General features: G+C 45.7%; 2 protein-coding genes across 2 annotated transcripts; one reads left to right on the top strand and one right to left on the bottom strand.

Annotated features, from left to right (window-relative positions):
- The first annotated feature begins 426 nt into the window (after nt 1-426).
- LOC123058466 (uncharacterized) lies at nt 427-1480 on the top strand. The gene is made up of 2 exons (XM_044481185.1): nt 427-680; nt 786-1480. The coding sequence occupies exons 1-2, from the start codon at nt 516-518 to the stop codon at nt 1209-1211; spliced, it is 591 nt and encodes a 196-aa protein (XP_044337120.1). The 5' UTR covers nt 427-515; the 3' UTR covers nt 1212-1480.
- Nucleotides 1481-2679: 1199 nt separating this feature from the next.
- LOC123061772 (AP-1 complex subunit mu-2) lies at nt 2680-6617 on the bottom strand. Its single transcript, XM_044485031.1, has 11 exons — nt 6255-6617; nt 6009-6158; nt 5856-5918; nt 5561-5737; nt 5368-5471; nt 3993-4100; nt 3816-3912; nt 3607-3704; nt 3380-3521; nt 3169-3291; nt 2680-3064 (listed from the first exon to the last, which is right to left on the bottom strand). Exons 1-11 carry the CDS (start codon nt 6381-6383, stop codon nt 2966-2968), a joined length of 1290 nt encoding a protein of 429 aa, XP_044340966.1. The 5' UTR covers nt 6384-6617; the 3' UTR covers nt 2680-2965.
- Between the last annotated feature and the right edge of the window lie 9518 nt (nt 6618-16135).

Consider the following 16135-nt stretch of genomic DNA (forward strand, 5'->3'; position numbering starts at 1 on the left):
TCTCGACGCGAGGAATCCAATAAGGTTCGAGATTTGGACACACGGTTTAAAAGATAAAACGTTTTGAATAAACGGATCTACGAAAAAAGGGAAAATCCCAGATTGCGACAAGTGGCGCGCTGCACTTGTCGCAACCTGAGAAAGTGGAGTGTTCTTTGCAACGATTACTTCTTAATTAGTGATTTCGACATTTTCAAGCTTTGCTTGTGCAACGAGTTCTTTTTTCAACTTTATCACTAGTGCCTTTCACAAGGCTATCACCTGACTGTCACACGAACAGAAGAAACTCGAGTCAATATTAAGGGCGGAAGAAGCTACAACCAAGGGTGGCCAACCAGAACCCCGCAGAAATTTACGGCTAACTTTACTCGCAGTGCAGTCCTGTGCTCTCTACCACAACTAGTTAACCGCTTTCTTCCCAAGCGCGAACAGGATCTTCTTTTATAGCCTCTCCAGTCATCGTCTCTCCTCTTTAGCCCACGTACACCCTGCTCCTCTCCTTCCAACACCCACCAATGTTACTACGCCTCCTCGCGCTGATCTTTGCCGCCGTCTTGGCGGCGTCCTCGAGCTCCATCGGTGCCCGTGCTATCCACCCTATCTTCCTTCCCTTCGGCGACAATGGCCGTCGCCTGATCGGCATCCAGAGGTGCGAAGAATGCTTCGGCATATGTCAAGAGGTACATACATATACATACAGTGAATGAATCTACAACGTGCGTGCTCTGCAGATCAAACATCCTTACGAATACGTTCGCGTGTCTGCCATTTGTGCGTGCGTGCAGGTGCACTACAGGACGCTGTGTAGCACGCTGGCGACGCTGCCCGGGGTGACGACCCCGCAGCAGCTCCTGGACACGGCCCTGCGGGTGACGGCGGCCAAGTCGGCGATGGCGGAGATGCGGCTGGACGAGGCGATGAGGGCAGGCCTGGGCAACACCATCCCGATGATGTCGTCGCTGCAGTCGTGCAGGGACAGCTACGCGTCGCTGACGGACTCACTGGGGAAGTCGCGGGCGACGCTCAAGAAGGGGGGCAGCCGCGACGACCTCATGTCGGAGCTGTCTGCGGCCAGCACCTACTCCACCGACTGCCGGGACATCTTCGGCGAGCGCCCGGGGCTCAAGTCGCCGATACGCGGCGCGCAGCGCCACATCACGCGCCTCGTCAGCAACTGCCTCGACCTGGCTACCGCCATCAGGCAGCCCTGAGCGGTGGATCCGACGATGCAGGCCAGCTTCCGGTTCTGTGCACCTGACGTTTCTTGGACACCATTCAGATTTTGGCATGTGGTAGTTTTATTATTTTCCGTATTACGTGTATTTTAGTGTAGTGTGTAGATTTGTCATCTAGGATGGGTATTGCGTTTCATAGATAACCTGTGGATAGAGAAAAAATGTCTTTAGTTGACGCCGGTCTATTCTGTACTCAGAACAAGTTATGTTTGTCGGAATGGATCTTCTTTTTTTCGTTCAGCTTATACATGATCAAATTCCCCCTTGAAAAGATGCAGCATTTGCAATAGTCTCTGACTCGGTTACGTACAGATTGCAAGTATACTCATGAGGCCCAACCAACCACGCAACACCAGCCTTTGCGTTGTACTCCCTCTGTCCCAAATTACTTATCGCATAAATAAATAGAAATAGATGTATCTAAAACTAAAAATATGTCTAGATACGTCCATTTCTGCGACAAGTAATTTCGGACGGAGGGTATAACTTGTCGGATGAAGGATGAGCCAGAGAGGCAAACAACTTGTGCTTTCCAAATCTCCTCGATGAACGAGCGACTCCAACAGACGCCTAAAAAGAGCTCCGCGCACTAAAAGTTCGTTTTTTTTTGAGCGCCCAACAGCTCCAGCAAATGCTGTAGCGCTAAAAAGTTTTGGGCGCGAGCTGAAAAACGCTATCGCGCGCAGCATATTTTGGGCTTCAGATTGGGCGCGCTTCACAATTTGCACTGTCTGCTTTTTAGGCGTGCGTCTTTAGGCGTCTGCTAAAGCAATATTGGTCCCGACGCACTAAAATGCTACAGTGTCACGCTATAAATTTTATTGGGCGCGAGATTTTTATGCGGCCGTTGGAGATGCTCTGAGGGGAGGACTCGCAGCGCTTCCAAATCTCCGTGGTCTGGCACGCCAGGGAGAAGACGAAGAGCCCGGGTCATGCCATCTTGCCCTTGCTCTCTCTCTTGTGAAGAATTTCATGCACCTGCGTTGGGTTGGGGCCGGGTTCGAGCAGGATCTCTCGTTGCAGTCCCGCATATTTATCTCCCGGAGACGGCTTTGCAGAATTTACAGGTGCGAGCCAGCACAGCACAGCATCTGCACGATTGGATGTCTAAACAGTTAACATGCAAGTGAGGATGAGGTTTCAGCGGCGGGCAGTCTGCCTATCCCGCACACACCAACCAGGCGGAAGTGGCGCACCGAAAGGCAGCACCAGCATCCACGAGGAGGCGATCATGCCAAGGTCTCATTAGCCGCATGGAGGATCGCGTTGAGCTCCACACAACAGCCACCAGCTGCTTTTTGTTTTATTTTCTCCGTCCACCATTCTATAGACTATAGAAATGCCTCGAATAGTTTCAACCCAAACTTCAAAAGCAATATTCATGTATGACAAGTGCTCATTTGTCACAAATCAGCTCTATATTTCACTGTGGCACAAAAGGAAATAAAAACAAATTTGTCACCAAAAATAATAACAATAAATCAATTATGATACAAGTTAACTCGTCCAAAGGAAAAAAGCAGTGTTCTTCTTTCTCAAAACTGTACTTGATGTGTAAATTACAGTGACAAGCCACAAAAAAAACCTTGCGCGCTACAGCTTTTTGGGAGATGACTTCCATGTTCATTTCCCAATTCATCTATACGCTGTAGCGAGCAAGAACTATGTATTCCAAAAGCCTCACAGCTTCATTGGTGTCTTCCTTTTCTAGTAGCCACACCACAGGAAACTCATATAAGTCTCAGTTCGTATTCACCTGCCATGGTAATGTATCTAACCCACGGAAGCGCCTGGTACCCACTCTTTTCAATGATCTTTAGATAGCGAACCTGTAAAACACATTGTGCATACTTTTTACTCGAGGTGCCAGAGAAAAACATACAATAGTACCTGTGATGATATAACAAACTCGTAACAAAGCTAGTCTCGTCACCTGAATACCCGATACAGTGAAATATGGTATTTCAAATTTCACTCGTATCGGTGCCTTCTTTTCAGGGACTGCTTCTTCCGCACTTATACTTGGTAGACTAAACTCCGCTCTGCACATGTACTCCTAAGAGAGCAAGCAAGTTCATGACATTAGCACACTTCGACTAGCAACACAGGAGCCAATGGATTCATTTGAAATCGGCCATACTCACTTTGCCACCAGGAAATGATTTTACTTTCCAGACCATTGCATCTCTCTCAGGTGCATATGCAGCAGAACCCATTGAAGTTCTTATATTTGGGTTTGTGGCATCTGAAGGAACAGGAACTTCAATTTCAACATTTGTTGCTGTGCTGCAAATGAAGAGGGAAAAAAACATGACTTTCAAAAGGCACCAGTGTAACACAAGCAAGCCAATTTTTGTTACGGACGCAGCACCTTCTTTCCTTAAACTGACTTCTTGCCTTAATCATCAATTCTATCCGGCTTCTTGAATGTTTTTCAACCTGGGCTTCCACCCAGATAAGAGGTTTCACCTGAATGGCATAAAAGGTGCGCAGGCACATGAGAATGAGACAAGAAAAACAATGAACTTCAAGTATATATGAAGTCTCTTGTAGTTCTAAAGCACAATCAGGAAGAAAAACCTGAGTGTTGAGCCTGTATGTCATCAGATCAAAAGATCCATCTGGAGGGATGAATGATATCGTCCTATCATTCTCAAATCTGGCCAATCGCACACACCTTGTAGCAAAATAGAGAATGGTCATGCAGAAGTTCTGGTGTAATAGACTTGATGGGGAAAAGGAAATACTATTGCTTACTGATGAAATTTGATATCATCAAGATCTATTGCCTTCCCTTTAGTTGCTCGCCCCTGAGCCTCCAAAAGAACCTTGTCATTCAACCCGAGTTTGCACTCGGGCATTCCACTGTTTCAAATCAGTATTAGTGGGGTCATGGATGTGTATCTGAATACAAGGAAACATACTAACATAGATAACAAATATATTTAGATGGTACAAAAGCTTGTCATCAGGAAAATAAATAGGAAACAACAAAGTCTAGCAATCTATAAAGCACTGTCATTTCTGATATACTAATTTCACAATGAGCTTGATATTCCAGTTATGCTTCACATTTCAAAAGAATCAAGGTTTGAATTGGCAATGTGAAGCAATATCAATGTTCAGAGTGTAAATGATTTGTGCTGCCTTAAATTTCTTTTTGTTTTATGGTCGAAGGACCTCTTTGTAGGATACAAGACGGATTATATATGATGCATGATGAGTACAGAAAATATCAACCTGACATGTACCAGCACAGCATACTCTTCTCTCGGTACCAAATTTGGCACATTTCAAAATTTCATTACTGATAGTGATTATTTAGTAACTTTTGGTATTAACTTGACTTGTGATTATCAGGATATAGCATGTCCACCATAACTTGCTTTGTGATTACAAACCAATAGATACCAACTCCTAACTGCAAGGTCCACAGTGAAAAGGCAAAGTTTAGGTAAAGTAGGGGATTTCAAGACCAATATCGCTAGAACATCTTCCAGGCTTCCAGCTTTCTTCTTTGATAATGATTACTTAGTAACTTTCGGTATTAACCTGTTTAATGGTCACCACTCACAGCTCAATGCCTCCACCATAACTTGTTTGTTGGTCATTATGGTAGAAACCAATGAAAAGGATAACATTTAATTCAGGTAAACTACAAGGTATCAAGGCCAACAGCACAGTTGTGTACAACATTGTTGCAAATCAGTACACAGGAAGGAACCACGAAGCTTATCGTTAGGTTTCTGAAAACTCGTTCCTGAAGTTTAATCTTAAGTTTTAACTAAGACATGCATTCCTACGTGAGCATGAAAAGCACATGTGTAGCATATGCTGCCAATATAATAATGATATTTGCGCAGAACACCCTATGGCCCAATGTCAAGCAACAAATCTGCAATAGTGTGCAAAAGAACATGCACTTACTTCACTTAGGTCATCACTAATTGTTCAACTGTATGATAAATAGAATTCTAAAAGGGCACGGAAATAGGTCCTGAGTGCTTCATTTATCTATGAGACAATGTAAACGATCTTTACTCTTTAGCAAAGTGATCTATATTGAATTAGTCAACACAAACATTTCAGACTATCATACTGCTAATTGCCACAAATGATATTGCAAACTCACCTCAAATATGTTCGCATTTTCAGTGCCCCAACAACATCTGATCTCACAATCTGCCCATTGCTATTAACAAGAATGTTAACACTCTCCACTACATCCAAGAACACCTGGAAAAGCAGGGATTCGGTACTTCGTCAAGTACAACCAAAGCCTTTCCGACCACATAAAAAGAGTGAGCAAAGATAAATCAACCTACTTCGTTCTTTTTGTACCGAATCCCCTCACTCCTCCATGAGACAGCATTTGTCACAGCCATCGGTGGCCTCTGTGAGACCTCCATCTTGTATGCATCTGTCTTGATGAACTCGCTTAAAATCTTTGCCTCGGTGTATTGTGGATACCCAAAATCCATCATCTCATCAAGCAACTCATACTACATTTAGAAGATACAGAAAGATCATGTGTCAAAGCACAACAATTACCAGCAAACTTGAAAACAACTGGCGCGTCATGCCCCCCAACCCCAATTCCTATCACAAACAGTTACATACCACGACGACAAAGTTATCTCTGAGTGATTCCTCCTCCAATTCCTCGAAATAGTGCTTGAACACCTACACACACAGGGCGTACAAAGCACGTGAACATATTAGACGCTCAAATTCCCAATGTGCCGCTTGCGAATATGAGGCGGGCATTTATACATCGACGACGCGGTGGAGGAATAGGAGGATGCTAGCGGCGTTGCAGTTTTGGCGGGAGGCGGTGAGGAGGAAAATATTGTTATGCTGTATAAACATGTAGGTGACGCCCGCGTCGTCGTAGACCACCGGCGAGTACGCCTCCGCATCGCCCTGTCGATCACAACAACTTAGTGCGAAGCCGCGGCAAGGATCCTAATAGCACTGCAATAGAGGCGTTGAGGATTGCGAGGGGGGGTAGGTTGCTACCTCCTTGTCGAGGAGCTTGGTGAAGAAGCGCTCGGCCTGGACGGCGGTGACGTCGCCGCGGAAGTCGCGCCAGACGAGGACGCGGCCCTTGATGTCCAGCAGGAACAGCGCCGACACCGCGCCGGCCATCGGCGCTAAGCGCGGTGGGATCTCAGTCGCTCGCCGGATCTAGATCGTCCTGCCGACGGACATGTGGGGCGGTAGCCGCGGCCGGGCGAGAGGGGCTCGCCGGATCCCGGCGGTGAGTTGGCGCGGATCGGGGTCGGGGTGCGGGGATCGTGGGGAGTCGGAAATGGAGGGGGTGACGAGGGGGAGGGCAGCCGAGCCGGGCAGGGTCCGGTTGGTTTTCCTCTGTTCCACAGTACGCTGCCTGTCTCGGCCGGTATGGTTCTGTATCAGTTGCCTCTTTTTTGGACAGCGCACGACGTTGGAGAGTTTCCCCCGTTTTTCTATTAATACTCTCTCCGTTCGAAAATACTTGTCAAATAAATAAATAAAAATGAATGTATCTAAAACTAAAATATATCTAGATATATTCATTTCTCCGACAAGTATTTCTGAACGGATGGAGTATTAAATAAAACAACCACACCAAGCATGCAACCACAACAAGATTTAAGGTTCACAGGTTCAAAAGAAAAGCAAAGAGAGTGCAATAGGGACCAAATAAGTCAAATTGAGGGCACACAAAACAAACCCCTACAAGTAACCGCGCTAGCTAAGATACCACCCTTTATATGTTACATGATACCATTTTTCAAAAATCACATTTAGATGTTTGAAAAAAATATGGATGTTCACAAGACAAATGTCTACAACCCCTAAAAATATCTGATCCAAATTTGAAATACCTATTGAGAAACAAAAAAGACAAATCTTGAATGAATAGTGGCAAAAGAAAACAAAACATGAACAATGTCAGAAATGACACTATTCACATACAGATTTGTCTTTTTTGTTTCTCAATGTACATTTGGAATTTTGATCTGATTTTTTTAGAGGTTATAGACATATGTCTTGTGAACATCCATAATTTTTTCAGAATTTTTTGAAAGATCTAAATGTGACTTTTTAAAACTTGTAGCATGGGAGCATGTAATAGGTGGTATCATCTGATATCCACCCCATTGGACTACAACGTTTCTTTTCTTGAGAAAAATAGAGTGTGGGCAACCACATTTCGAAGTTGTACTATCATTGTATGGTTAGATATATGGGGTGATTCCATGCTTCTTCAACCAGGAGGAGGGCGCTTGTCGTAACTTGCAGATTAAGCCCATTGGAAGAAAAGGGTCCACCAAGTTTGGGCAACAGGAGCCAGGAGGCGACCACTAGGCAAACCTGGAGATAGGGTTAGGGTTTTATTGACGAGGGTGGTGAGATTGTGGTGGTATCTAGGGTGGCGACAATGCTACCTTGGGCACGGATCAAAGGGTATGTATCTCGTCAAGGGCAGAGCTATAGCGGGAAGACTGATGGAAAGACAGCGACAACAAGCCAAAAGAAGATGACTACACCGGCGGCACGCACGTCGGTGGATCAGCTAGTCGGGAATCGTCAAAATCTTCGGTAGAGAGCAAAACATTGGATCCTGCTACTAGTCTTTCGGCGAGGCTAGGAAGTATGGTGTTGATGGACAAGAAAGCATAGGGCTTCATCTTTGTGGAACTAGAACCGGTGTTTCCCAAGAATTCTAGATGGTCAACGGGTGGCAAAGTGCTCATCATGACCACTTAACATTCATGTAATGGAGACCACCATGCAGTGTGCTTGGGTTCTTCACAGGGAGGCGCAATTCAAATATCTTGGCACACATATTTTCTTGGTGCACTTTGGAAGTGAAGGAGATTGGAAGCATGCGATGAACAACGGGCAATATGATTTCAACTTGATGACCCTAAAGGACTATGAGGGTAATACAATGCCCTTTGAGATATTTTTGACAAGGTTGAGATTTGGGTTTGAGTAACTGATTTGCCACTGGATAAGAGGCTCGATACGCTTGGCAAAGCTCTGGGTAATTGGCTCGGAGAGGTTGTGAAAGTGGACACGGACAAGGATGGTGTAGCCAGGGGAAAACACCTTAGAGTTCGTGCAAAAATTTAAGTCTATGAGCCACTCATTAGGGGTTTCTATCTCAAATCTTCACGGCAGGATAAAGTGGGTACTTAGGTTTGATTTTTACTACGAAAAATACCACACTTCTACTTTGAGTGTGGTAGGCTGGTACATGAGGGTGGTGTTTGTGGTCCACTGGTTGATTCATAGTCATAGTGGGGAGAATGGTTGTGAGCTTTGCTGGGAAGAAAGAACACTGCCAAGGAGGGATCTCATGGCGGAGGGGCTAGCAACAACAACAGCTATGGCAGTAACCATACTGGTGACAATGCTAGAGGGTGCCACAGACAGCCGAGAGTGTGAGATCTCCCCTCCAAACGAATTTTGAATCCTGAGTTCTCCCAGACTGCCGAATCCCGCACTGGCACTGTTAAAGGCGAGGGTGTCCCTATCTTTCGATGAATGATAGCTATCGATTTGGTGGAGTCAACTTTGACGATTCGACTACAAACGTGTAGGACGTTGCAACCTAGCAATCGCTAGACCAATCTCCTGAGGTTACTGATGATGCTGGAAACACGTTCAGCCTGACCACGAAGGTCGATTTCTGCACGCAAACGAAGAACAAGCAAGAATATGATAAAAACAATCTGAATATTGCGAATATAGATGAAGTTTGATAAATGTGGGGATCCGAAAGTGGTCTTGGTATGGTCGTTGGACACAAACGAAGTACACGAAGTTGTAATGGCTAACTTTTAACTAAACATATCCCAAAGAAAAACCTACTAGATTGATCTACTTATATAGGAGCCAGGGGTGGCGGCCAAGGAGGTGGGAGGACATCCCAAGGCAGCCTAAAACTAATCCTAGGTCGTACAAGACTCATGGGCCCAAGTAGAGGTGATGCAACACCTTTGGACTTGTAGTTTGACTCGGATTTTGCTGCAGCGTCAGATTGTTTCGTCAACATCTCAACGCCCCAGACGAATTTGAAGGTGAATCCAATTGGGTTGGAAAGTGCACGAAATAAACTTTGCAACAAAAAAAGAACCACCCAATTTGAAGACCGGATGTAAGAGATCTTGACATTTTGAGTCAGGTATGTCTATGTAGTCCGAATCTGAGTCCAGAACGTGTGAGACTTTGATTCTATTTTCTCTTGACCCAAAAGAGACGTGAGAGGACTTTTTGAACAACACCTAAACTTATCTTTTTCCCCTTTTCTTCATATGTGGATTGTACAAATGTCCCATAGACATGCAATTAGACATAGCACAAAAGTCTGTCAAGTATTTTTGTCCTGGATAATATAAATAAATTATTGCATAGTTTACATTAAAATTCACCTCATAAATATGCACGTATGCAATATTTTTGATCATATCCAAGATAGCCATGTCCTCATCAGGCACGGAGTTGAGGTTCTTAGCCCAAACAAGGGCCGTAACAGACGTGAAATTCCTAGAGAAAAGGATCCAAGGCATGGCCTTGAGCAGAAGAAAAAAAGAGAGCTTAGAAACAAATGTTTTGAGTTTGAACATCAAAGAAAGCGCGATGATTATTGGGATAGCAACTAGAAACGGAAGGGCAAGGACAATGCGGGCACTTCTTACAAGAAGCATTACAGAAAGGCACGAATTAGGGGAACATATGTGACAAGACGAAGGAGGGAAGACGGCGACCAACAATACATGAGCTCAGCCAATTATGGTAAACCTCTCGAAAGGGAAATAAAACCCAAACAATTGTGGTTACCTAAAGATGACCCTAGCAGGTTATTCATGATACTTCCATTGGTGATAAAAGGCAAAAGAACTGTCTTTTTGAGTGTATCGTTGATACAAATGACAAGACTGTCGAGGCCAATGAATATCCTAGTCTTGAGCTATTCAGGATTGTGATTGGACTCGACAGTTGACAAACTTCGTGGGACGTACCCATGACCCAGTATTGATTTTGTGTGTGTGTGTGTGTGACACAAAGAAAAAGACACATGTAATGAAGAATCTCAAGTGAAGCCTAAGGTTGGTCGTAATGGCAGTATCATAGCTAGTATCAGGCTGGTCATAATGGGCAAGAACATAGTCTAGTAACTTACACACTTCCCTAGACTATGTTACTACCTCCACAGTGGGTAGGAACATCTATGTAGTGTCATGCAACAATGTATTTATTAGGTTATAGACTCATTGTTTCTTGGAGTGTGTGATGTTCCGGTAACTTAGCTAGTTACCACAAGCACCTCTCTCTTCATTAAATATGTGACACATAAGCAAAATTGTATTGGAGTGTGTGATGTTACTTCTAAGTTCCTCCCCATTGTGACCAGCCTCATGCATGCTAACTAGACAATTTTGATGAGGTGTCATAGCGTTAAATGAAGAAAGAGAGGATGAAGTATCATATCATGATACCGTATCATAATAAATGATATGCTACTTTGTGTTATGCATGTCAATAAATAAAGCACTACATGATACTAATATATGATATTACTATGCATTAGAGAGGTAGTATCATACAGTAGTATCATATGCATGATACTAGTATATGATACTCCCCATTACAACCAGTCTAACGTTTAGAAGTGATGTGGCGATGGATTGTGATGGTCTGAGCGGTGGACTCGGTCTTCTATGGTGGAGAGACAGTGTCCAAGTAATAGTGAGACCTGTCAGTATTTCTTAGATGCAGGAGCTGGTTGTGGATGGCAAAATCTACACCGATTTCTACGGGGAGCAAAAAACTGAATTTGGGAAATCCCGGGACTGGTTTCTACGGGGAGCCAAAAACTGAACTTAGGAAATCCTGGGATGCAATTCGTTACTCAAGGGTACAACCACATTCTTTAGGCAATGCCCTGAACAACAGTTTCTTGGGCACGACCACGCTTTTTTCAACACACTCCGGACACAGCAAAATTCATCACTACAAAAGGAGTATGTTAGATAGATGCGCTAAGAACACACTCCTCCCCTTCCACAGTTGCAAGGACAATTTGGAACGACAGAAACACTCGTATCTTCCGCCACAAGAGTGCGCCGCCGCCAATCCTCCTGAAAGCAATCGTTGAAGAGGCTAAGCTTTGGGTTACTGCAGATGCAAAGAAACTAGGGCTTATTGTATTGCGCGAGTAATTGTCATGTCGTTGCTTTATGTGCGGGCTTTGTAATCCTTCTGAGACTTGAGAAGCAAGAGAAGCTGGGAGTCGAACTGGGTAAAAGAGGATGTGTGGAAATGGAAATTGACGATGCGGCCATCATTAAGAGGGCCAAACAGGATGAGAGTGGTATGCGGAGGGGGAGCGGATGTTGACGAAGGAAGACCAACAGGAGGGAGCTACAACTAATACATCGGCCGGGCTGTCAGAGCAGCCCCGCCGGGCACAATGAAAATTGTAAGTTGGAACTGCCGGGGACTCGGGAACGGCCCGGCGGTTCGCTCTCTTCTCGACCTGGGAAGAGTGGAGGAGCCCGACATTCTGTTCTTGTGTGAGACTAGGTTGGAGGAGAAGGAGTTGGATCGTTTTAGATGGCTTATAGGGCTCACCCAAATGTGCTCATGAAAGGGGGAGGGGAGGAGTAGAGGGGTGGCAATGTTTTGGAGGAAAGAGGTGGACGTTACGCTGAGATCGTTCGGGAGAAGGCACATTGATGTTGATGCAAGGAGAGATGATGGATTGGTCTGGAGGCTTACTGGAGTTTACGGCGAGTCGGAGATGGACAGGAAGAAGGAGACATGGCGAATGATGCGGCTACTAAAACAACAACACCAGGGTGGTAGGCCTTGGCTTTGTCTGGGTGACTTTAATGAGATCTTGACAAGTATGGAGAAAGCAGGAGGGGCAGCCCGGCCACAACACTACCTGGATGGCTTCAGGGAAGCGTTGCAAGTCTGTGATCTGGGTGACATTGGCTTTGAGGGGGACATTTTTACTTGGAGGAACCGCAGTAAGGAACTCCGAACATATATTTGCGAGAGGTTGGACAGGGCCACAGCGAATGAGGAATGGTGTGAGAAGTTCCCGGCTTACACAGTGGTTAATGGCCCTCCCAGACACTCAGACTATTGGCCAATCATTGTTGACACGGAAGGCCCTGATAAGGAATGGAGGAGAGGGGATGGAAGTTTTCGGTTCGAGGCACGTTGGCTGCAGGAGGAAGGGTGTGAGGAGGTTGTACGTGCGGCCTGGGAGAGGAGTAGAGAGACGGGGGATCGCACAGTGGCTGTGGCGCTTCAACAGGTAGCGGGAGATATCTCCACATGGAGCAAAGATGTGGTTGGGGAGTTGGAAGGCAGGCTAAAAAGGGCGAAGAAGGAGCTAGAAGGGTGCATGAGGACGGCAGTGACGGAGCATAAAATTAAGGAAGAAGCAAGGCTACGGTGTCTAGTCGAGGAGCTGGAGGAGAAGAAGCATACTCAGCTAAAACAAAGGGCCCATATGTGGTGGTTGAAGGATGACAATAGGAACATTAAATATCTGGAGTCCGTAGCCTCGGCGAGGAAGAAAACTAACAGAATTAAGGATTTGAGGAAGGAGGACGGGACAGTGGTGGAAGCAGGAGAGGACCTGACTAACTATGTGTGTTCATTTTTTCAGGATTTGTTCTCAGCTTCATCTAATCCTCAGCGGTTGCCGGAACTGCTTGAAAAAGTGCAGCCACGAGTTACTGAGGCCATGAACGATGTCTTATTGGCTGAGTTCACTCGAGAGGAGATCAAAGCGGCACTAGACCACATCGGAGACTTGCGGGCCCCGGGGCCGGATGGCATGCCATCGGTGGTGTTCAAAATACACTGGCATTTCATGGGGGATCAGATTGTGGAGGAGGTGCTGCAAGTGCTTAATGGAGGAGAGATGCCCGAGGGGTGGAACGATACCCATGTGGTCCTTATCCCTAAGGTGAAGAACCCACAGAGAATAAAGGATCTCCGGCCGATCAGTTTATGCAACGTACTCTATAAGTTAGTCTCTAAAGTGATCGCCAATAGGCTGACAATGATCCTTCCAGCGCTTATTTCTGACAATCAAAGCGCATTTGTTTCGGGAAGATTGATAACAGATAATGTGCTCATTGCATACGAGCTCTCTCACTATGTCATGAACAAGAGGAACGGGAAGGATGGGTACATGGCGGTGAAGGCTGACATGAGCAAAGCATACGGCCGAGTAGAATGGTGTTTTCTCGAGGTGATGATGTGCAGGATGGGCTTTAGGAAGCAGTGGGTAGACCTAATCATGAAGTGTGTCAGAACGGTTCGGTACCAGGTTAAAGTTAACGGGGAACTGACGCATCAATTCTGCCCATCGAGAGGACTACGCCAGGGAGATCCGGCATCACCTTACCTGTTTGTGATATGTGCTGAGGGTTTGTTAGCCCTACTCAATGATGCAGAATAGAGAGGAAGGATCAGTGGGATTAAGGTGTGCCCGAGAGCACCATGCGTATCCCATCTGTTTTTTCGCGGACGACTCTATGCTATTGATGAAAGCGAAGCAACAGGAAGCGGAGGCACTGCGTGACATACTAAGCCTGTATGAAGAATGTTCGGGACAATGCATCAATGTAGAGAAGTCAGCACTCATGTTTAGTCCCAATACAGAGGACGGAGTTAAGGAAAACATCAAGAACACACTCAATATAAGAAGTGAAAACTGGAATGAGAAGTACCTTGGGCTCCCGGTACATGTCGGCCGCTCTAGGAGGAAAACCTTTGCATGTATAAAGAAGAACACGTGCGGAAGGGTTTACGGATGGCAGGAAAGGCTATTGGCAAAGGAGAGCAAGGAGGTGCTTGTAAAAGGGGTAGCACAGGCGATTCCCACGTACGCAATGTCTTGTTTTGACCTAACAAAAACCTTCTGCTCGGAGCTGAATACATTGTTGGGCAAGTTTTGGTGGAGTCAACAGGACAAACAAAATCCGATGCATTGGCTAAGTTGGGACAAACTTACACAGCCCAAAGCTATGTGCGGGTTAGGGTTCCGAGAGATGCACAGCTTCAATATAGCTATGCTATCGAGGCAGGGATGGAGGTTGATCCAAAACCCTGAGAGCTTGTGTGCTAGAATCCTAAAAGCCCGGTATTTCCCGAATAGCACCGCGCTCGAAGCAGTAGCTCATGATGGTATCTCATATGCTTGGCGTAGCATTTTACATGGGCTTGATCTGGTGAAGGAAGGTTATATATGGAGGATTGGGGATGGAGCCTCAGTGAATATTTGGAGTGATCCGTGGTTGCCAAGGGCCTAGTCGAGACGAGTCATTACACCAAGGGGGGCGAGCTTGCTGACCAGGGTCGATGAGCTCATCAGCCCAATCACCGGACAGTGGGACGAAGAACTAGTGCGGGACATCTTCTGTGAAGTAGATGCTCGACAGATCCTGCAAATTCCGCTAAGGCAAGGCGTGGACGACTTTATTGCTTGGCACTTTGACAGTAAAGGTAACCACTCAGTAAAGAGCGCCTATAAGCTGCATGTTGAACTCCACAAGCAAGAGCAGAATGGGGCACCGGGAGCGAGCTCAGCACGCGGTGGTAACCTGGATGCGGTGACAGATCAATCTTGGAGCAGGATCTGGAAGATGCCGTGTCCTCGAAAGCTGCAGATGTTTGTCTGGAGAATGCGCCATGAATCATTGGCTGTATGTGCAAATTTGATGAGAAGGGGACTCAAGCTAGATCAGTGAAAATGCTATTTCTGTGGTAGAGCTGAGGAAGATGGAGCACACTTGTTCATAAAATGTAAACAAGTAAAGCAAGCCTGGAGGGAGATGGGATTGGAGGAGGAAAGAAGCATGTTGGAGGCTTTCACCAGTGTGCATGATATGCTGGATGCCTTGTGGGGTTTTTCTGAAAATAAACGAGTGCTCATCATCTCACTCTGGTGGCAGTGGTGGAACAATAGGAACAAGATCAGGGAAGGAGAGCTTGCGCCAGAGATCACTGAAACTATCAGAAGGGTGAGGTGTAGCGCCATGGAGTATGCGGACAGATTTGTGCCTAAGAAGAAGGTATTACAAGAGGGGAAATGGCGGGCACCCAATCCAGATGAGCTCAAAATTAACATCGACGGGGCCTTTGTGCCTGGTAGCAACTTTTGTGGGTGGGGCGCTGTGGTTCGGGACTCGGAAGGGCAAGTTATTGCGGCCCGGGCAGGAAGATAGGAGCAGACTACAGATGCTTTTGGAGCGGAAGTTCAGGCCATGGCGGGAGCGGTCGCCCTTGCAGCTGACATCGGCGCTGTCCGAGTTACTTTTGAGACCGACAGCCAATTACTGGCAGAGGCGCTCGATGTTCACAAGACTGATTCCTCGCCGTATGCTGTCATCCTTGAAGATATCAAGCTATAGTTAAAACTCTGGTTTGCGAAACACAGTGTGCGAGCATGCAGGAGGAGTGAGAACCATGTAGCACATGAGTTGGGCCAAATTGGCCGTATGTGTTTACCTGATATATGTATGCACTGGGAGAATGATGTACCGTCCTTAGTGGCTGCTCGTGTGTTGGGCGATTTGCCCGCGCACCGTTAATCTATAAAGCTTTGCTTTGCTTTCAAAAAAATAAGGCCTCCTTTGGTTTGGAGGAATTTTATAAGATTTTCATAGTATAGAATTTTTATAAGAAAAATTCCTTCAAAGCTCTTTGATTTGTAGGAATGAAATTCTATTTTTATGAAGAAATTCTTCCTATCCTTCACATTTCATAGGAAAATAAACATTAGCCTAAACTTAATGAAAAAAATCCTATGGTGTGAATCAAAGGGCATCTCCTTTTCTATTCATATACATAGGATTTGAGATGCATGTCATCTAATT

Source organism: Triticum aestivum, chromosome 3A (genome assembly GCF_018294505.1).
Source record: "Triticum aestivum cultivar Chinese Spring chromosome 3A, IWGSC CS RefSeq v2.1, whole genome shotgun sequence".
NCBI lineage: Eukaryota > Viridiplantae > Streptophyta > Magnoliopsida > Poales > Poaceae > Triticum > Triticum aestivum.